Here is a 22,183-nt window from a genome sequence, read left to right on the forward strand (position 1 = left end):
GGGATCAAGATGGATTTGGGATAAAATTAAAGTGACGCGTGCCAAAAACCCAACCAAACCCAAAAAGCATACAGGTGAAAAATGGTGATTGTGGCTTCCTTGCTCACTGGGCTAGAGAAGTGACCAAGTGTGAACCGAGTCTTGGATGAGAGGAGTGACTTAGCATTGGTGACTGTCCTTACGAAGAACTGTGCACCCCCCTGGGCGAAGAAGCAATGGTATTTCCTTCCCAACCTTTGGCGCATTAGTGCCAGCCCAAGCCACCAGGTGGTTTCGGAGGCTGCTTGAGATTTGATTGCTCCTAACGGACCTCCATGGGCCCTTTTAACCTGTCGATGTGTCTGTTTCAGATGGAGCAGGAAATGACCCGGTTACATCGGAGAGTGTCAGAGGTGGAGGCTGTTCTTAGTCAGAAGGAGGTGGAGCTGAAGGCCTCTGAGACTCAGAGATCCCTCCTGGAGCAGGACCTTGCCACCTACATCACAGAATGCAGTGTGAGCCTTCCCCAAAGCCCCCTTCCCTTGGAGGTGGCCTTGCTGTTGTGTGTGTCTCATCCTGTTTCGTGACGGCTTCATGAGGCACATCACAGCCGATGGCAGAGCGTAGAGACAGAGAGAGAGAGAGAGGGAGGGAGTGTTCCAAGGCAAGCTGTGTGATTGGCAGGTTAACCAGAACCAGGTGGGAGGTCCCAGAACAGTGAGGACTGGGCTCTAGCAGTCCAGGTAGGCTGCGGAGCCTGGACGCGGGCCTCGACGTCACTGCGGTGAGCGGCCAAGGGGCCGAGCGCCTCTCAGGCCTGTATCCCATCCACCACCCACAGCCTCAAGAGCCCGACTCCTAAATGAGCACAGGAACATGTATTTTGAATCTGCCCGAGATCTCTTTTCCATTGCTTAGAACCAGTGCAGCAACGAGAAAACTCAGCCTGTAAAAAACAAAAGGAAAAAAAAAAACAAACCCCAAAAACAAAAACCCAGCCCTCACTCATTATTTACCATATGACTTTTTTTTGTTTTGTTTTGTTTTGTTTTGTTTTTTTTCCTTTCCCTCACAAGAGTAGACTGTCTTTTCCATTGTCTTGTTAAATTTTTCATTCAGGTGTTTTTTTAATGTGGCCAATTAAACAGTCTGAAGAAGTTGAATCACACATTTTTCCAGTTTTTTTCACAAGGGAGAGGAAATCTATAGAACGTGGCTGATTAAGAATAACTGCTATGTTTCCATTCCAGATTTGGCTGCTTTCAGTGGTGGGTGAAGTTATTCAGATATGTGTTTCAGATCTGTATTTCAGTGCCACTGAAGCGTTGAGGGAACCTTATGGATGAAAGGTGTCCAGAAAACGTAAGCCAGGAGGTGGAATTAGACTCCTTGGGGTCTTAAATGACAATTAGGCGAGAAGGAAGTCATTGCTACTTTGAAAGAGGATCTATACCGGGGAGTCCTCTAATCCCCGATATTCCAGAAAAGTCTTCGTAGCCCTCCCAGTGGTGGTTTAGCGAAAGGCTAAGGGATCCTGCTGGTTTTCAGTCCCAGACACACAAGTAAGTATCTGCCAGGAGAGGTAGACAGAGGGAGGAGGCAGGTGGTGATGCTGGTTTGCAGTTTCAGGCCGGACCCGAGAGAATACAAAGGTTGAGATGATGTTTCTTGAACCCGAGGGGTTTTACAGGATGAAAAAAGCCGGAGCCAGCAACCAACTGGAAGTTGTCAACTTTGCTCCGTCACCTGAAAGCGTCTTGGTGTCTGCGAAGCAGCTTGCAAGCTCCCTTAATGAATCTTTTCAAACCGAGCAGGAACCACAGGGCACCCCTATTAAAATTTTTGCTTTCCTCAGAGCTTAAAGCGAAGTTTGGAGCAAGCACGGATGGAGGTGTCCCAGGAGGATGACAAAGCACTGCAGCTTCTCCATGATATCCGAGAGCAGAGCCGGAAGCTCCAGGAAATCAAAGAGCAGGTATGACGGCTGCTGGGCCACGGGGCGGCACCTCGGACCTCTAATTCCAGGGGAGGTGTGTTTCGGGAGGGGCAGGGGGAGGGAAGGAGGGTGGGGGCGGAGAGAGAGCTATGTAGGTCATTTGGAAACTGTGGATGCTCCACGGTTTATATAAATGGTGGAGCGCTTGTTCTAGCTCCTTTTGAAGTCTGCAGCCCATCATGGCCACTCTTTTCAATTAAAGGTGTAGCTTTAGAACAAAAGTGGCCAAACTGTGGCCCATGGGGCGAATCTGGCTCACCCCCTGTTTTCCACGGCCACGAGCTAAGAATGGCTTTTGCATTTTTAACTGGTTGGGGGAAAAAAAGCGAAGAAGAATATTTCATGACATGTGAAAATTATATGGAATTCAAATTCCAGCATCCATAAATAAAGTTTGATTGGAACACGGCCATGCCCATTCATTTATGTAGTGTCCATGGCTGCTTGTCATGCTACAGTGGCAAGGGTGGGTAGTTGTGACAAAGACCATATGGCCTACAAAGCAGAAGTTACTTGCTATCTAGCTTTTTACAGAAAAAGTTTGCCAATCTCTGCTTTAGACCATCAAAAAAATTAATATTTTTATAGCTTTTCAGGGGCACTTTAAGTTTTTGAGGGAAGCCAGGTTATTTCTTTTCTTCGTTTCTTTCCTTTTTTTTTTTTTTTTAAGATTTTATTTCTTTATTTGAGAGAGAGTTAGAGAGAGAGCAGGAATGAGAGGAGGAGCAGAGGGAAAGGGAGAAGCACACTCCTTGAGGAGTCTCAGTCCCAGGACCCTGGAATCATGACCTGAGCCGAAGGCAGAGACTTAACCTACTGAGCCACCCAGGCGCCCTGAAGCCAGGATGTTTCATAGTTTAACTTGGATAGAGAGAGAGAAGAAGTGTTTGAGAGGCAAAGGCCGCATCAGAATTAACCTGGGAAATCTGAGTGCAGAAAGCCATCCCCTGAGTGTTCAGAAAAGAGAATCAAGATGTTTAAAAAGTCTACTTACTCTCGGTCTGTCTCTCTCTCTTCTTCTTTTTTTTTTTTCCTTTCTATAAGGATTTTCTTTCTGGATGGTTCCTTTTTATTTTGCTTTATTGTTTCCTTTTTAGCATGGATTTTTTGGTCCTTTGAAGAAACTGTAAATAGAAACTTTAATGAAGAGATGGCAATGAACGATTGGGAGAGCTGAATTATCAGCTACCAGGCAACTCATTCATTTCAGAACATCTAATGGAAGCAATGATGGGAATGAACATTTTTGTCCCCGAGTAGCACAGACTTAGCCATTGTGGGGAGGGAGGGGGGAGAGGCTAATGCAGGAGACTCCAACAAATCATTTGATCTGTTAACTTTTCCCTAAAGAAAGAATGAATGTTTTGGGGTTTTTGTTGGCACAATCTGTGTACCACCTTACTATTTGAAACTGATCAGTTATTATCCTCTTGCTTGATCAAGACATTATAAACAAACCCACGAAGGTAATGTTGGCAATCTGTTCTGGACATGGATATTAATCTTAGAGATTTTTGAAGGTTACACATAGAATTTGAAAAGTCTGCTCTGACAGTTGACTCATTGCCCCTTTTATCAACATAGGTTTTCATCCTAAAAGTTTCAAGGGACAGGATTCTTTTTCTCCCATTAGTTCAATGTGTTTGGAGATTTGCTTTTGGGGACATCCTGGGGGAAATGAAAGCCGCATTTGGCCACCAGAGGGAGCAGCTGGTGGCCACGACTTCCATAGAAACTGAATTTTCAGGACATTTTGAAAAGGTACATGCTGGTGGTTGAGTTCAAAGAGATGTCTTTGAGGATTCATACCACAGTTGGTATACATGTGGAGTTTTAGATTTAATGACTGCTGAAAGTTCCACCAGGGTGGAGGGCGGGGCAGAAAACTTCTCCGCTTCTGATTTTCTTTCTCATCGGAAGATGGATTTATTAAATTGGCTTTTGGTGAGTTTTGGGAGACCAGAATGTCTGCAGTCCAGGAAAAAGCATTTCCTGCTTCTCAGCAGAATCCTAGGGTTTGGTTTGTGATTTGTCGATTCCTCCCAGAGTTGGCATTTATTACCCCCACGTTTTCTCTCCAAAGCTAACTTCTGCACAGCTATTCATTTTTTAATTTTCTGAACATTGTGCTTCTGCTTAGCCACCCCCTATAGGGTGTTTGCATTTGGTTCATGATAAAAACACCTAAGAGTCTCAGGCGATTGCTCAATTCATGTACTATTACTAGGGTTGCTGATGAACCTTGACCCTTCTTCAGGAAGGAAAATGGAGTTTGAGTAACGTAGAAGGTGTTAGCATTTTGGGATTTCTGATGGAGTAAGAGTATGTCTTTCTTCCCACAAAACTCTGAGGCTCCATTCAGAAGATATACTTTAGGGCAGACCTCGAAAGTTGTCCACGGTTCCCCATCTTGATCCCACTCAGCACTGACTGACAGTCCATCCCATGCCAAGACGCGACCGCTGTCTCTCAGCTCTCCTTGGAAACAGACGCAGTTATTTTCTCTCAGACTCTTCCTGAAGCAGGGATTTGGTCAGCTGTTGGATTTAGAGGATTTCCGTGAAGGAGGCAGCATTATAACAGTGACTCAACAGATGAGGTAGAATTCCTTTTGCTGCTTGTAGCAAGCTGGGCACCCCAAGAGCTCAGATGGCTGATAGAGATGTTGTCGGATTCTGGCCTTCCTCCCCGTGGGCGCCGACAGCTCAGGAAAGAGAGACGTTGAGGGGAAAGAACAACACTCTGTTCTTGCTCTTGACAAAACACAAAAATCACTTACCCCTCTTGCCGACAGAAATTCCAGACAGAAAAAGGAGCTTGAGGGTAAAAGATGCCCAAGATTTTCTCTCAGCTCTTTGCTTCCTCTAGAGCTTAGGGTTTGTTCCTGTGAGCAAGCCAGCAGTACTTTAAGGCACCCATAAAAGGCTTACACGTTTTTTGTTCTTGTTTTTAGTGAGAAGAAAAACAGTGAGCTTTTAGGTCAAAGAAACTGTTTTCGCAGATAATACTCATGTTTTTGTGAATGCCATTTTGTGAATGCCATGTTTTTATGAATGCCATTGTAAAATATAATTTTTTAAAAAAGATTTTGTTTATTTGAGAGAGCATGAGCATGAGTAGGGGGTGGGGCAGAGGGAGCAGCAGGCTCCCCACTGAGCAGGGAGCCTGATGTAGGGCACGATCCCAGGACCCTGGGATCATGACCTGAGCCGAACTCAGATGCTTAATGGACTGAGCCACCCAGGCGCCCCATAAAATATGATTTTTAATGCTTTTTTTTTTTTTTTTTTTAATGGAGGAGGGGATCCAGGGAGGCACAGTGCCAAGAGCCACAAAAGTCATAATCTAACCCTGGCCAAAAGGGCCAGAAAGTAAAGGATTCAAGTAAAGGATGCGTCATTTCACATAACCCAGCTCATGTTCCACTCTCTCAGTTCAGATAACTGTAAGCAGGTTGTGAAGACCTTTGGTTCTGGAACCCAGCATCAGCCACTTTGTGCACTCCACGACTGCCTGGTGCCCCACAACTTCTGGGACTGACCTTCAATAATAGTATGCTTATGGGTGGGCACAGCGAAATGAGACCGTGCTGTACTCAGGGCTCATTATTTTCATCTCCCAATTACACAGAGAGGTGTGCTTGCATGAAAACTATCCAGTTTTCTTTAAGAACATTACCTCCGCTTTAGTGTGCTCCTGAGGGGATTGCCTGCTACAGTTGGATGAAAGGTTTGCTTTAGATCCTATTATTTAAAAAATCTATTATTATGTTTACCGGTTAAAAACATGTCCTTGCTTAATTGATACCTCTTCAATGATTTCCTGGGAGAACAGATCTTAGAGATTTTCACTGTATATTGTGAATATCAAAGATGATCTTGACTCAATTCTTTATTCTTTTCATTTTAAGTCCTTCCCCCCACCCTGAGTCACCTTGGATTGGATACATGTTCATTCAGAATCCCCATATGCATATGCTTTTGATTTTGCTAACAGAATATTTTTATACTTTGCCCCAAAGTTTTCAGAATCATTTCTCTTGGTAAATCCAATTTTGAAAAACCGATTCAAATGTTCTGTTTTGATTTTAGAAATTCATTTTGGAAAAGGTCAGGCTGTTTGGATCACTTTAAAGGTTTGCTCGAAGGAACAAGATAATTCTTTCTCTGGAGTTTTGCTCACAAGTTATTTTGACCAGAGCCAGCATTTCTGACTCTTCCAAATTTCAGGGTGACTTGCATTCAAGAGCATTGTTAAGTCCATCATTCAGTTTTGGTCCCAGAGAAGTTAATGGTCAGAAACCGACATGATGAGTTTCACCTTCCAAGATTCTTTCCACCGAGATTTCCAATTACCCCCTTGCGCCATCTGAAAGGTTAATTTTAAAACTAGTACCATGTCTAATTGTGTTAGGAGCACATGACTTCTAAAGGACAAATCTATATAAATGATTACCCTTGGAAGAAAGCTACATGTAAGCAGTTTATCCTGGTTGTTTAAAGAACATCCCTTTCAAGCTCTCCTGGGTTACAAACGCCTTCAGGTTCTGTGCTGCTTGTGTGGTATTATTTGCTCAAAGGCTTTTATTAGATACAGGTACACATGTTCCAAATGGTGTCACTAATGATACATAATCTACATTAAAACAGTTTAAAGATTTTTATTGATTTATTTGAGAGAGTGGGAGAGCAGGTGAGGGGAGGGGTAGAGGGTGAGGGAGAGAAAGAGAGAGAATCCCAAGCAGACTCCATGCTGAGTGTGGAGCCCGACATAGGACTCGATCTCACGACCCTGAGATAACCTGAGCTGAAACCAAGAGTCGGACACTCAACCGACTAAACCAACCAGGTGCCCCTACCTACATTAAGTTACTTTAAAGACTTAATATACTTATCTCCCTCCTCGCCCTCCCTACACCTCTCCCTTTGCCCATTTTGATCCATCTCTTCTTTAGGACCACGCCCTGCCAATCTGTCTTCAATGTGCATCTTCCTTCCCATGGTCCATTGTCTTCTGTCTTCACTGCTTGCCTTTTTTTTTTAGGAGTTCTAAAGTTTGCCTTTCTTCCCTTGCCTGCTCTTTAGGAGTACCAGGCTCAAGTGGAAGAAATGAGGTTGATGATGAATCAGTTGGAAGAGGACCTTGTTTCGGCAAGGAGACGGAGTGATCTCTATGAATCGGAGTTGAGAGAGTCTCGGCTCGCTGCTGAGGAGTTCAAGCGGAAAGCGACAGAATGTCAGCATAAACTAATGAAGGTAGCCAAGCCGCCTCTCAGAAGGCTGTTTTTGGGGTAGAACTCCCGGCTGATCATAGTAAGAATCAAGGGAATACTAGCTTAATGAGTGTATGTTTGGGGAATAAGGGAGTACTCTGCAAAGTTCCTGGTCTTTTTTTTTTTTTTTATAGAAGATAACATAGTTATCATCATCATCATCATCATCATCATTTGGCCGTAGAGATCAAGAAAATATGTTTTATCTCTTAAATTACAGGCTAAGGATCAAGGGAAGCCTGAAGTGGGGGATTATTCCAAACTGGAGAAGGTATTTTCCATTACTGATCCTGTTATATTTGGTAGACAATCTGTAAACTTTTTTTTTTTAAAGATTTTATTTATTTATTTGAGAGAGAGAGCTCACACATGTGGGAATGGGGGTGGGATGGGGCAGAGGAGCAGAGGGAGAGGGACAGGCAGACTCGGGCTGAGTGTGGAGACCAACGCAGGGCTCCATCTCAGAACCAATCACGAGCTGAAATCAAGAGTAGGACTCTCAACTTACTGAGCCACGCAGAGGCCTGATAATCTTTTAAATGTTACTCTTTACTGCCAGACATTGGTTAACAATACTCTTGCAATGGATAGAGAACTCTCTAGCAGGTTTATTTTGACTGTCGATCTCTGGGCAACCACGTTTAGCTTTAACTGTTGTTATAAAAGGGATGAAAGATACCTCATTTTTTATCATTTACTGATCACAGTAACATACAAACCGAGACACCTAATAAAACATAGATGAAAATTTCTGTAATCTTAAGGCACTGGGCAACTTTGATTCTCTTGCCATTTGTGTATTGTTGGTTCTAGTAGAGTAGCATGGAGGTTTTCATGGGGACATTCAAAGACTTCTCTGATAGGTCTTGATTCTTTCTCTCCATTAGTGGGGGCTGGAAAACAGAACAGAAAGACCCCACAGAAACCCTCAGACAATAGCACTGCACTAAATGTAGCCAGCCATTCATGCCACCTTACCTTTTGCTTTATTTCCCGGAATTTTAATTATAGATCAATGCTGAGCAACAGCTCAAAATTCAGGAGCTCCAAGAGAAGCTGGAAAAGGTAAGCCTGAGGTGATTTTTTTGGGAACTTACCCCTCATTTCCAAATACTTTTCTTTGCCTTGTCCTGGAGCCCAAAAGATGAAAAAGAATTAGTCAGCCAGCACCGAGGAAAATGAAGGGGGAGTGAGCTATTACCTGAAAATATCAGAGTTCTGAATATAGTTTTTCCTTTTGACACATGTCAGCTGTGTTTATTTTTAAAAACCTAAGCTGCGTGAGACTCTCAAGTAATAGTTCTAATTATACTATGACAGAACCCATGAGGCCAAGAGGCCAGCTTCTCTCCCTTCAGGGGGCCAGGCTCCCTGTTTTGCACATTTGTAAGAGAAGCAGGTGTTGTTCATGGCCCAGACGGCTTTCAGTGAGAAACTGCCCACCTGAAGACTGGGGGAGCCGGGGAGTCATCTCCAGGTGGGGGAGGGGGTGGGTTTGTTTTAAGGCATCCTGTATAGTTGGGGCTAATGACCCTCCCGTTGCCTGAACACTGGAAATGCTAATGCATGGCCCAGAATGGATGTGGTTCTGAGATATGCCTGTCCCAGCAAAGATGGCCCTGTGTTTCCTAGCCTGGTTTAATAGAGCCTCTTCTTACTTACTCTATGTTGTTGTTGTTGTTTTAAAGTTGTGAAAAACACACAACATTAAATTTACTATCCTAACCATTTTTTTAAAAAAAGATTTATCTATTTATTTGAGAAAGAGCGTGTGCATCTGTGCTGTGCGTGCAAGCTGGGGGAGGGGCAGAGCAAGAGAATCTTTAAGCAGACTCCTGCTGAGCATGGATCCTGACTCGGGGCTCGATCTCACGACCCATGAGGTTATGATCTGAGCTGAAACCAAGAGTCGGATGCTTAACCAACTGAGCCACCAAGGCACCCTGGCCATTTTAACCATTTTAAGTATAGAGTTTGGTCGTGTTAAGTGTATTCACGTTGCTGCGCAGTGGATCTTTAGAACCTTTTCATCTGGCAAAGCTGAAACCCTTGACCTGCTGATTCTCCTTCCTCCCTCCCCCTAGCCCTTGGTCAACCACCGTTCTGCGTTCTCTTTCTGTGATTTGGGCAGCTCTAGAGCCTTCTGAGGAGTAGCGTCATAGAGCATTAGGTCTTCCGTGACTGGCTCATTTCATTTCGCATCATGTCCTAGAGGTTCCTCCACATTGTACCATGGGGCAGGGTTTCCTTGTCTTTAGAGACTGTGTGATATTCCATTGTGTGGAGAGACCACATTTTGATTGTCATCCATTCATCCGCCTCCTTCTCACCTGTCCTGGAGATGGCCGATGAAAGCCTTCATGGCCCTCTTTCAGCTAGATGTTTGTATGGGGATTCCCGTTTCTATCTAGAACCGTGTTCTCCATCAGAAGTATGATGCAAGCCACGAGTGTCCGCTACTGGTGTAATTTTAAATCTTCTAGTAGCCACCTTAAACAGGCAGAAAGAAACAGGTGAATTTATTTGAATAATACAGTTTATTTAATCCGATAGAGCCAAAATACCATTGCAGCATGTATCCGATATGAAAACATTTATACTGTTTCAGTTTTTAAAGGAATCAAACATAAGTTACATTAAAGATGAATTTTCCAGTCACATTGCATGTGCTCCCGGGGCCCGTGGCTCCCGTGTTGGACAGTGCTAGTCTCAAAGATGAAGTTTTCTTGAAGTTTGACTTTTTAAAATTATAATTCAAAGCCAGTAAGTGTGAGACTGTTGGTTTCTTACTCTCAGATCTTTGCTATGATGCTGTAAGAGCTACAGTGTCATTAGGATCCAAACGAAAATTAACTTCAAAAGGTGTAGCTTTTTTTTTGTTTTCTTTTTAAGCAGAGATTTGTGATTACCAGTGAACTCTATGGTTGTTATAGACTTTGATAGGTTGAAGGAAAGCTTACAGTTTTTATCCTGTTTTTTAATAAAATTAGTACAGAGTCCCCGTAGGAAAGTAAGCAAATGAGATAATTAAATAAGGAGAAACTTTTTTTAAAAAATTTTATTTATTTATTTGACAGACAGAGATCACAAGTAGGCAGAGAGGCAGGCAGAGAGAGAGGGGGAAGCAGGTTCCCTGCTGAGCCAAGAGCCCAATGCGGGGCTCGATCCCAGGACCCTGGGATCATGACTGGAGCCAAAGGCAGAGGCTTTAACCCACTGAGCCACCCAGGCGCCCCTAAATAAGGAGAAACTTAATGCTCTGAGGGTCAATACATTCACACCTGGGTAGAAAAGTCCTGCTAGGCCTTTCTGTTTGCATTTACTACGTTGCATTGAATCGAAGATACTAATGATTATCAGCCACACTCTATCTGCACACCCCAAGAAGGAAAAATTGCTGTCCATTTTAACTGTACGATGCATTCCAAATTCAGTGATGTTTATATATATATATAATATTTATTATATTATTACAATATGTATTATATATAATGCATTCTAAATTCTAAATATAATATATATAAACATCACTGAATTAGAATATATATATAAATTTTATATATATAAACATCACTGAATTTAGAATGCATTATATATAACATATACATATATATATAAACATCACTGAATTTAGAATGCATTATATATAATATACATATTATAATATATAGTATATGTGTGTGTGTATATATATACATATATGCATATATATATGCACTTTAGTGGAGAGAAAATGCAGAATAAAGTGAATGGGAATGGGTTTTGAAAATCGACCCGGTACGTATACACTCAGTATTGCCTGACTTTTCCCATTGAGGAGATCGCCAGCCTCTTCTTACGTGAATGACTTTGGCCGTCTTTCTCCTGTTCCTTCGCCCCGGGTAGGCTGTGAAAGCCAGCACAGAGGCCACCGAGCTACTGCAGAATATCCGCCAGGCCAAGGAGCGGGCCGAGCGGGAGCTGGAGAAGCTGCAGAACCGGGAGGACTCCTCCGAAGGCATAAAAAAGAAGCTGGTGGAGGCCGAGGTGAGCAGGGGTCCTCAGCCCGCGCTGGACTGAGTCTGGGTCCCGGCGTGGCCGCCCGTGAGCCGCCGACCAGCTTTGGGCCATGCCGAGAAGAAGACACTGCGGAACCGCTTTCCCTTCTGCCAATCCCTTTGGAACCCGAGAGGCTTGGCAGCGTTTTTCCCCAAAGGGGAAGAAAAGACTGGTCACAGAAGCTTCAAGTAGAAAGATGTCCTGATAAGAACACTGCCTTTCTGTTCCTTTTCCTCTGGCCTCACCAACCCGGGGCGGATTCACGTTTCAGTCTGTGAACTGTAACACTCTCCCTCAGTTTCTCTTTCTCTTCCCTCCGCACCCCTGTTTTTCCTTGCCTCTTCCCCACAGATTTAATAACGTTACCTTTCAAGGCTTCAGATGTTACCTGTGTGGCGATGGCCCCCCCAGGGCCCATGTTTTGGGCCTCTTCTCTCCCTCCAATTCTTTGTTGTTGTTGTTGTTGTTGCTGAAATATTTGATATAATTATACAGGAAACACATGAGTGTCTTCTTGTTGTAGAAAACTTGAACAGTACTGAAGAACAGAGAATAAAAAGTAACACTTCTCCCCAACTCCCCTCCACCTCCCTCACCACTTTGGTGATTGTCACAGAGAACAGATCGTAGTTGATTTAACCCTCCCCCTGCCCCCCGAACATTGCCGGGCCCTCTGCCTTCCCCTGCCCTGGTGCTGGCGGGTGCATCAAATCTAGAGTGAACTCAGTATCTTCCCCCATGAGTGGGGCTCCCTTCTTAATCTCCTCATGCCAGTCAGGACCACTGTCACTCATCTGGTCACCCCAGGCTTGAAACCTTGACATCGTCTTTTCCTCCTTGCTCCCTGCCATTCGGTCCTATAAATCCAGCCACACTCTCTCCCCCATTCACCCCTGCTTGCCATTTCTGTGGGCTTCCTCACAGTCCAGGCCTTCCTTCCCTTAGCTGAGCACACTTAGTCATTTGGGGGCCCTCTACTTTCCATCCTCCCTTCCTCCCCGCTGGCTCATTTGACATAAGACTCACTGGCCTTAACCGGAGACTCATCAGCCCCCCCTGCCCCATCCCAGAGCTTTCAGAGCTTCCCTGTGTCCTGTGTGCACCCCTGAACTTGGTACGTGAAACTTGGCGCCATTCGACCCACTAGTGCTCCCTTTTACCTTCTCTCCTCTGTCCCCTAACTCATCTTATGCTCTAGCTGCTGGAGGGTTCTCCTGCGGCCTCACCAGCTCCCTACCTCCTCCATATTTGTGCTAATGCATCTGGCTTTGTCTGAAGGGCCTCCCCTCCCGTCCTCCCCAGTCCAGCCTGGGTATCCCAGCACCCTGCAAAGCTCACATCTCTGTGACTTCTCCCTTTGGCTCGTTCGGCGAAAAGGCCTTTCTCCCGCCTGCAACCTCCCACTGCCCTCTGAACCCGATTTTCTGTATGGCCCTTCCCCATCTTAACCTCTATTATGTTTCTTTGTGTTTGTCTTATCTTTCCCAAGGGCAGGAATTCTGTCGGCTCCCTCTCCGTATTTTCCGTGATGCCTAGTGTGATACTTTGCAGATAGTAGGTGCTTGGTAAATATTTGAATGAATGAATGCACTCTTGTAACCCAACACAACCAAGTACTTGGATTCTAGAATCTTCTTTTCCTCACCATTGCTTCAGGCGCCCAAGACTTCTCTTCCTGCCTTGCGCGTATGCTTCTCGAGGGCGCTCTCCCTCGGTGCAGGCGCTGTGCCCATAGCGGTTACTCCATTAAAACTCTCTGATTGATTCATGATCTACAGGAACGCCGCCATTCTCTGGAGAACAAGGTAAAGAGGCTAGAGACCATGGAGCGTAGAGAAAACAGACTGAAGGATGACATCCAGACAAAATCCCAACAGATCCAGCAGATGGCTGATAAAATTCTGGTGAGCAGGAACAAAAGCTGAAAAGTTAAAAGAAAACAGGTTAGAGGTCACAGAGGGAAGGGGGTGAAAAGAGGAACGGAACGCCGCCACCCAGGGGAGGTATCACCAAGTAGGTGAATGGAGAAAAGCGGCTTCATTGTCGGCCCCATGCTAGGATAGCACGAGTAACCAAATGTTGGACGTCTCGGCACCGGTAACAGATCTGTAAAATATTACTTTTCCGCTCTGTTTGCTACCGCCTGACATTTTAAAACATGAACGTGCATCCTCTGTCATTTCCAATACATGTTTACAGGAGCATTGATGTACTTCTATTGGCAGAGTTTTGTATGGCTGTTAACTTTGCGATGGCAATTTGCAAAACGGTGGGGCTTTAGACCTTTAAAACCCAAACCCAGATTTTTGCTTTTGGAGAAGACAGAAATTAGCCATGCAGGGCTGTTTTTCTCAGAGTAGTATTTGTCATAGATCTGCGTTCACCCACTCACTCTCTCTGCTTACAGTTGGTTATTAGTATTATTTTCCCCCCTTAATTTCCTTAGATGTAGCAAGTCTTTTTTTAGGTTTGTAAAGCCTCATGATTCTGTTTTCGGCTCTGGTGACCAAATTAACTTCATCAAGGAAGCACGACTTGGGTGCTACTTGCGGATGTGGTGAGGTTTTTGTCCTAGGCAGGTGAACTTTCAAAGGACTGTCCTTGGATCTTAGTCCCAAAGCCAGGAATGTGTGCCACGTGTGGGAGTCTTAGCGATGACAAGGAATCTTTTCATAGCCCCCTTCTCCCTGCCCCTAGGAGAGACCCTGGAGTGGTCGATTGTTCCTTTCCACCATAAGGAGGCAAGGTGGTGCGCGGGCTGGTGCATCTCTCTCTGTGTCTCTCTCTATCACTTCTGGGAAGTGGGTCACCTGCGACTATATGAACTCAAGAATGGCCAACTTATAGACCTATCCTTAATACCAAAAAACCAAAAAAAAAAAAAAAAACCCGCAAAAAAACCCAAACCCTTCAAAACTTTACCTGTGTTTGCATATATTCACGAAGATACGGATGCTCTTGAGTAAACAGGTGAAAGAGAAATTGGTTGAATTGTTTTGCTTTAACACAGTCTTTGTATATACGTCTGCACACAAAGGCAAATGTGACTGTTAGTCTACCCTTTCTGTTCTCTTGTTCCATCATCAAAGTTTCTCTTGGCGACTGTCAAGTGTGTGAATTTTACCGTGAGTAAAATTAGATCCTACTGAGATCCCACCACCGCTGTCCCTTGCTTGGTGCAAACGAAGTGGTTAAGTCTCTTGTGGTTGCAAAGTGTTTCTCTGTTTAATGGTGATGTGTTCATTCATTCATTCAACAAATATTTAATGAGCTTCTACTATGTGCCAAGCACTGTTCTAGGAGCTGGAAATGTAGTAGTAAAGAACCATGTTTGCATAACTGGACTGAAGAGTTTGATCCGATACATAGAGAAAAGATAATGTTTTACAAAAATGACAACAACAACAAAAAATGCCAAACCACCAAGAAGTCAGATTTAGAATATCTGCTTTTCCAAAGATTCGCTTGCAATTAAAATGTAGGAGTAGAGCAATCTCCCTTCTTGGATTCTGTGTTGTTAACTTCCATTCACATATAGACCAGAAAATGGGCCTTCAAGTCATCAGGTCCAGGGATCTGAGGGTTTTTTTTTGTTTTTTTTTTGTTTTTTTTTTACCTGTTTTTAGACTCTGCTTTCCATTCCTGTGCTCTCTTAGGAGGACCAAAACTCAGACAAGATGATTATCAAGCGATTTCTAACCTAAAGAAAAAGTAAACAGATTTCTTTGTTTGAAGGGTATCTTGCCACCTGCCTGACTACCTTTTTTTTTTTTTATCGGAAAGTGTGTTTTGCTCAAGAAACCTGTGCTTAGACTGTGAAGTACCCAGGACGTGGGCAGAAGGGGGTCCTTACTACTACCATATGATGATGGTGCTTGGAAACAGATCCCAAAATGTCATTTGCTTTAAAATATTTGCTATTCTGATAAGACCTTTTCAAAACAGGTAATTGGCATTCTCATTATGGCAAAGTCTTTTGCTTTAATGAAAGAAGTCATTGCAGGAGATCCTTTAGTGCACATAAAGCCCTTAAAGTATGTTTTTATTAATTAAAATCCTGTTTACATTCAACGTTTCAAGATCACATCTGTTAGACTGCAATAGATCTTGTGCACCTGGTCTTAAAATTGAACACTTTACTGGCCCCTGAAGCAAAGTCAATGCTTGTAGGCTTTAGAATTTCAAAAGCTTAATCAGTAACATTTTATGTGCATGTGAATCTGAAACTATTTTTTCCCCCCGTTTTACTGACATATCCTGTATAATTTCCTCATTCTTCAAAATTTTCATAATTACTTCCACTTCAAGAAAAAATTTCATAACTGTGAAGAGATGAAAACTTGGGATAACGACTTTTGATATTAGTAATTAACTAATGGGTCCAGATTCATAAGAATTAATGTGGATGCAGAGATCTGCATTTAGAGAATGTTTCAGTAGATTAAATGCTGCCTTTTATGAGATCAGTTTATAATACATCGGCAAATGAATTGGTATAATTTTCAAATGAATAACGATTTTGTTTAAAAGCAGAAATCTTAGAACGAAGGGAATATTAAATCTGAACTATTTATATCACTCCAAATTCTCTTCCCATCTTTAATATATATGCATACATATTTAGGTCGTTATTATCAGTGTATTTTATGTTCTACTTTGCTCCCATTAGCCCTGTAGCCTATAAACATGATACCATAGGAGCATCTCCAGATACTCACTTTCTCCACATACCAGTCAGTTAAAACAAAAATCATTCAACCCTCAAAGTGTTTGAATTGTAACATTTCTTTTCTTTCCATAGCTAGGGTGAGCAATCATGTTGCTAATCAGGAAAATACAAATTTTTTTTATCATAATAAAATAACTTGCAATTTAAAAGAAATTAAAATTACTTATTTTCATTTAAGGCTGTTATGACAGTGAAAATGGCCTGAGGCTCAAGGCAGTGGATAGGGGCTTTGTGCTGCACTAAACTTTCAAATGTTGCCTTGTGACTGTCCATTCTCTGTGCACAGATGAAGATCTGCCTTTGTTTGACCTGTCACACTGACAGCATTCTGATCCCAGCCCCCCAGCTGTGTGTGTATGTGTTTGAATACTTGGACCCGGAAACCCCAGGGCCAAGGATCGGTGGTGGTTTCCTTCCTAAGAGCCTTAGGGCTAGTCATGAAGGAACATGTGCCTGTTGCTTGTGGTGCCAGTGCCAAAGTCATGTTTCCCGTGAATGTCGAACACACTTGAACTATGTCTTTCCCTCTGCACACCTGACCGTCTGTTCCTTTGTGTCCAGGAGCTGGAGGAGAAGCACCGCGAGGCCCAGGTCTCCGCCCAGCACCTAGAGGTGCACCTGAAACAGAAAGAACAGCACTACGAGGAAAAAATTAAAGTAAACACACTTTCTGATTTTCCCTGACATTCTCCCTCTGGCATGACCTAGCTTCTCTCTCTTCCGGGACACTTTGGGCTCCTTCTTGCTAGACCCAAGGCCTGTTTGGGGTAAATGCTGTCCTCAGGCCATGGTGGGAGGTGTTGAGGTATTAACCCATGTGGGGGATGTTCAAAAAGACATACATATATATTTTACTTATTAATCTCTGTTCTATTTTTAATGTGTTTTTCACCCCACTGTCATTCAGTCCATGATAATTTCGAGTTAGCCACAGGCTCACCATTCTTTGCTTTAATTTCCTTTCTGAATCTCAGACCTGAACCTTTTCCTTTGGTTTAAAGTACATCCCTGAGGACTTTCTTTAGTGAAGACCCGCTGGTGACAGGGTCCTGGTTCTGTGGGTCTAAAAGTGTATTTATTTCACACTCATTCTTGAAAGATGTTCTGCTTGGGGATAAAATTCTGGGTTGGCACTTATTTTTTAGGACACCCTTTGAAGGTGTCACTCCATTGTCTTTTGACTTATTATTTCTAATGAGAAGTTAGCTGTCATTCGAACCATTTCTTTCTTTGACAGTCATTGCTCTTTTTTTGTTTGGCTGCTTTTAAAATTTTGCCCAGTCTTTAATTTTCCAAAATTTTACTGTGATATATCTAAATGCAGATTGATTATTTATCTTGCTTGAGATATATAGGACTTTAAAATATATTAGTATCTTTTATCAGTTCTGGATAATTATTGGTCACTGTATCTCAAATATTGCCCCTTCTCCTTCCTTCTTCCTTTTTGAGAGTTTGGGCATCACATATGATTTTTTTTTTTTTTTCATAGTTTCCATTTCTTTATCTCTCGATGCACATTGGGGGTAAGATCTGGATAATTTTCTACTTTACTAAATCTTACCTGTCAAATCTGCTATTAAACTCATCCACTGAGTTTTAAATTTCAGCTACTGTATTTTTGGTTTCTAGACATTTTATTTGGCTCCTTCCCAAGTTTACTAGATTATTTAAGACAATAATTTTCTATTCCCTGCATTCATTTTTAAGCTTTTCTTACTTCTTTAAACACGTCAGCATGGTTGTTTTATGTTCTTTATTTGATAATTCCAGTATCTGATGTATCTGAAGGTCTGATTCTGCTCTGTTGTTTCTCTTTCTTGTTTTTCATGGTGCCAGTCTTCTTGTGTGCTTGATCAGTTGCTCATTTTCCTTAGAAAATTATTGTTGGGACTTCTTTGAGGCTTTGAATGGAAATGTGTGTCCCCTTTGAGGGTGGCCATGGGCTTAGAGTTCTCTCTCTTCTTACCCTTTACAGCTATTAAAAGTGAAGTTCAAGTTTATTTCGTTCAGCAAGGATCTCAAGTTAAAAACAGTTTTATACCCATCTAAACTCTCTAGGTTTCTGCTTTCACTTAGAATTTTAGTCTCTAATTTCTTTCTTTCTTTCTAAAGATTTTATTTATTTATTTGACACACACAGAGAGAGAGAGAGAGGGAGAGAGAGAGAGTGAGGCTGTGAGAGAGGGAATACAAGCAGGGGAAGCTGGAGAAGGAGAAGCAGGCTTCCGGCTGAGCAGGGAGCCTGATGTGGGGCTTGATCCCAGGATGCTGGGATCATGACCTGAGCCAAAGGCAGACGCTTTATGACTGAGTCACCCAGGTGCCCCCTGTCTCTAATTTCTTACTGTCTTGCCAATTTTGGGAAAAGTGTTTTCTATGTTTTATCTAACATTTTAAATCATTTTCCATAGAAAGGCTGGCCTAAATAATCTAGCCCACTGTATAAAATACTAAATTCAGTTATTATTCCAATTATTGAAATTCCTTCAATAATTAAAATTATTTCAATTCAGTTATTATTAATAAATTCAGTGATCAGAAAAAATGCCAACTTATCTATTTCCTTTTAAAACCCATCACATTTTCATTATGACTTTGGACCAAGCCTTTAATCAATTCTCTTGCTCCTGAGAGTCAGACATTGGTCATTACATCTTAAGTATGTCTTCCCCTTCCCCTAAATATTAATAGGAGGGTTTTAATTTTTGTGATGATCCTGTTATAGATTTTTTTTTGTATCCTCTGTTCCTTTTTTAGAGAACCAAACATATATATGCCCACACAACATTATGATCATCACCCCCCTGTGACCTTTGTGTGGTTTTTTTATTTGTTTTGTTTTTGACCCCTGGTGTTACTTCTGGTTATTTTTCATTAAAAAACAAAAACAAAAACAAACAAAAACAAAAACAGAAAAATAACCCAGAAGTGACTTCCAAGTGTTGTAGTGTGACCCCCTACTCAGTATATTTTTAAACTTTATATACTGATCCTTTGAATTCTTACTGGCTTCCCAACTTTGATCTTTAGAATAAACCAACTTCCAGAATGTTATAAGAATATATGCAGTAGTCCATTTGCATGATGAAAATAGCCATGCATAAAATTCATTCTGTAATTTGGGTGAGTATATGGACTTTCCTGTCCATAAGTTGTGTTCCGTCTTAAATTGGTATATAAATGTCTCCAGTGGTTCTCTCATTTCAAGTTCCTTGCTTCCCTCTCATGCATCTTTCTTCTTGTTCGTCCTTCTGCTAGCTGAACGCTATCAAAGCGGAGATGTGTGCGTTGTTGATACAGGTCTGTTCCTCTCTGACTCCTGTTGGTATCCATCACGGCCCAAAGTTGAGGTTTTATTTTGAGCACGAGTCACCCTGAAAATGTGCTTCGTTGCTTTAGCACCCCATAAAAAGGAGTGTACCTGGTCCAGGTACTGTGTGGTCTCCACAGCCTTCTAGATGGAAAGAACTTTGTTTTATAGATCCTAGGGAATGCCACGGAAAGCCTTGTTTTATTCCGTCTTCCCTACTGGAATCTTTATGAAACCATTGCTTTTGAACCTGTCCTGCCTTGTGCTTCCTGTTCCAGCCTCCCTAAGGCCATTTTAGTAATAATCATGGTCATACCCTAGATTCTGCCCTTTTCTTGTTCGTAATTTTAGAATCATGCCCCAACATCCTAGAGAATAGGCCACTTATCCCATTGAGCTTCTCCCCTCCTCCCTTGACCTGTCCTCCACCTTTTGTTCTCCACAGACTCTCAATCTATTTTTTTCATCAGTCAGTTCTAGTTTAAAGCCCTCTTTGAAATCTGTTCTTTCCTCTCTCTCTCATGTGAACCCCCTCCCTGCTGACTGGCTCCTTTTAGGAGCTCATGTCCCCATGAGCCACGAAGGTCCCTTCACAATAGACATTGTGGGAAAGGCAGATTTCAGTCCCCTCTGTGACCCCAATTCTTTCAGCGTCTTCCCAGTATCGGAAGCAGCTGGTGCCATTCAGAAAAGGCAGAGTAGATTCTCTGTGATGAGAAACATAGGTCTGTGGTCAAAGGCTTGGGCAAAGTTATGATGTTGTCTTCCTTTTCTCCCCCCATCTGTCTTTCTCACTTGTTGTTTTGGCAGCTGGGAGGGCTGTGTGTGCCTCACAGAACATTAGATCAAGCTGGTGGTTGGGGACACCATTACTGTTTTATTTTTTCCCCTTGGGAACAGTAGGTGCTTGCAGTGGTGTTCTCAGCCTCGAGAACACATGATTTCTCTTCCCCTGGGAGAAGGTTTCTCTCTCCAGTGCCTTTTTTTTGGTTTCCCAGCTGGATCAGAGGAAAGAACGAAGGAAAAAAGGGCCACTTTTTTTTTTCTCTCTTTTATGTTGTTTTTTCAAACTGTTGACTCTCCACCTACTTTATTGGTGGGCCGAATCCTCTTGTCCCTGTCTGTTTCTGAACATCAGCCTTGGTTGCACAGACGTCCTCGGTCTTCAGCTTTCTGTCCCTCCGTACACAGCCTTAGAGATATCTAGATTAATTCTCTACAGATTAAGAGCGAGCAGGGTTCTGAAAACTGGTGCATTGACTACGAGAAAGTTGTCCCCAGGTAACATCTGCACATTGTAAGATCTGGGGACAGATCTTTTTTCTCTCATTCTGGAGTTTACTTCCACTGAGGATATATACCTCTTGAGTCTTTTTGGCTGCTGATTTTAAAATAAGTTCTTAGTTCATGTCCTCTGGTTCCATGCCATTTGATGGTCATGCTTGATTCTTGCCTTTGTGCTGGCTCATAAGCAGATTCCCAGTCCCTCTCTTTGCCCCAGACTTTTCTTGGCCTCTTCACTGCTTCTCTTGCTTTTCTCAAGAGCCCCCAGTTAGTCTTCCCCGCTCAGCTTTGCTACTCAGGACACTAACTTCTTTTGTTTCTCATAGGTGTTGGACAACCAGATAAAGAAAGACTTGGCCGATAAAGAGACTCTGGAGAATCTGATGCAGAGACACGAAGAGGAGGCCCACGAGAAGGGCAAAATTCTCAGTGAGCAGAAGGCGGTAGGTATAAGGAATCACAAAGCCAGTTTTCCAAGGAGGGCTTGTGAAACGTGCCCAGAATCACACACCCAAGGAGAGTCCATTCCTGCTGATGAATTATTCTTCCTGTTTAATCCTGTGGAGTTTGTTGCCTACAGCAAGCCCTCTGCAACTCCTCATCTCCTAAAATCAGCAGGGGTGGTGGCTCAGGGTGGCCGACTTTGCCTTTTGTGCTCTTCTTTAAGGATTCATGCTGGTCTGCCATCAGCGTTGCCCTTCACAATGCCACCTGACAAGATGGCCAGTGGCTCTACATCTTCCTTACGGGGCTCCTTTCTCTGCACTCTTGCCTTTCTCACCTGGGTAGGCCCGGGTTTCAGGAACTTTCTGCTCATAAGGTTCACTGGGGGGTTTTCATTCATCCACCCCAGTCTTGGACCCCACAGGGACTCTGAGCCTCAGAATCTCGAAGGGAGGGTCCTGAGAAGTTAGAATTTTTAATCAGTACCTCTCCCCTTCCTCCCCGATTCTTATAATTTATTAGGTTGAGAAAACTTTGATGTAGAGAATCTAGGACAGTAGTGAAATGAGAGCCCCACAGGTGATGAGAAACACGAGTTAGCAGATTCAAGTTAGAGGCTCGGGCAGGCCCAGGCCACATGCACATGACGCAGGCCTGCTTACTCATAGAATGTCCAGTTCCTAAGTTGGTGCTTCCGTGTGGTTTTCACGCAGGCCACTTAGGTAGCGGGGGGATGTGTAATATCTGAGAAAACAACTGAGCGCCACTGTCTGGGCGGTAAGGCCTGTGACCCTCAGGCTACAGAGCAGTTGACTCCCCTGGTACCTCTAGTCAGACAGCCTGCATTTCAAGGGGAGCCTTTGACACCCTGGCCCCATGGCCCCTGTTACTCTCATTCTGGTAAAACCGTCTGTGTGTGAGGTTTCAAAGGCCCTCCCTGTGTTTCAGATGATCAATGCTATGGATTCCAAGATCAGATCCCTGGAACAGAGGATTGTGGAACTCTCAGAAGCCAACAAACTTGCGGCGAACAGCAGTCTTTTCACACAGAGGAACATGTAAGTACTCACGTGCCATGTGCGTGCGTTGATTACACATCGGTCTTCTCTCTGGGGGCAGAAATTTCGT

At 43.2% G+C, this 22,183-nt stretch overlaps 1 protein-coding gene across 1 annotated transcript in view; it reads left to right on the plus strand.

The window, feature by feature from the left end:
- Positions 1–22,183, plus strand: part of CIT (citron rho-interacting serine/threonine kinase) — a 162,176-nt gene that overhangs the window by 77,950 nt on the left and 62,043 nt on the right. The window contains 10 exon segments of the mRNA XM_032876169.1: positions 351–494; positions 1,835–1,954; positions 7,060–7,230; positions 7,468–7,518; positions 8,259–8,312; positions 11,133–11,273; positions 13,064–13,189; positions 16,576–16,671; positions 20,938–21,054; positions 22,004–22,113. Coding sequence (XP_032732060.1) covers positions 351–494; positions 1,835–1,954; positions 7,060–7,230; positions 7,468–7,518; positions 8,259–8,312; positions 11,133–11,273; positions 13,064–13,189; positions 16,576–16,671; positions 20,938–21,054; positions 22,004–22,113 — 1,130 coding nt within the window.

This window comes from Lontra canadensis, unplaced genomic scaffold (assembly GCF_010015895.1).
Source record: "Lontra canadensis isolate GAN:19392208 unplaced genomic scaffold, GSC_riverotter_1.0 scaffold58, whole genome shotgun sequence".
Classification (NCBI taxonomy): domain Eukaryota; kingdom Metazoa; phylum Chordata; class Mammalia; order Carnivora; family Mustelidae; genus Lontra; species Lontra canadensis.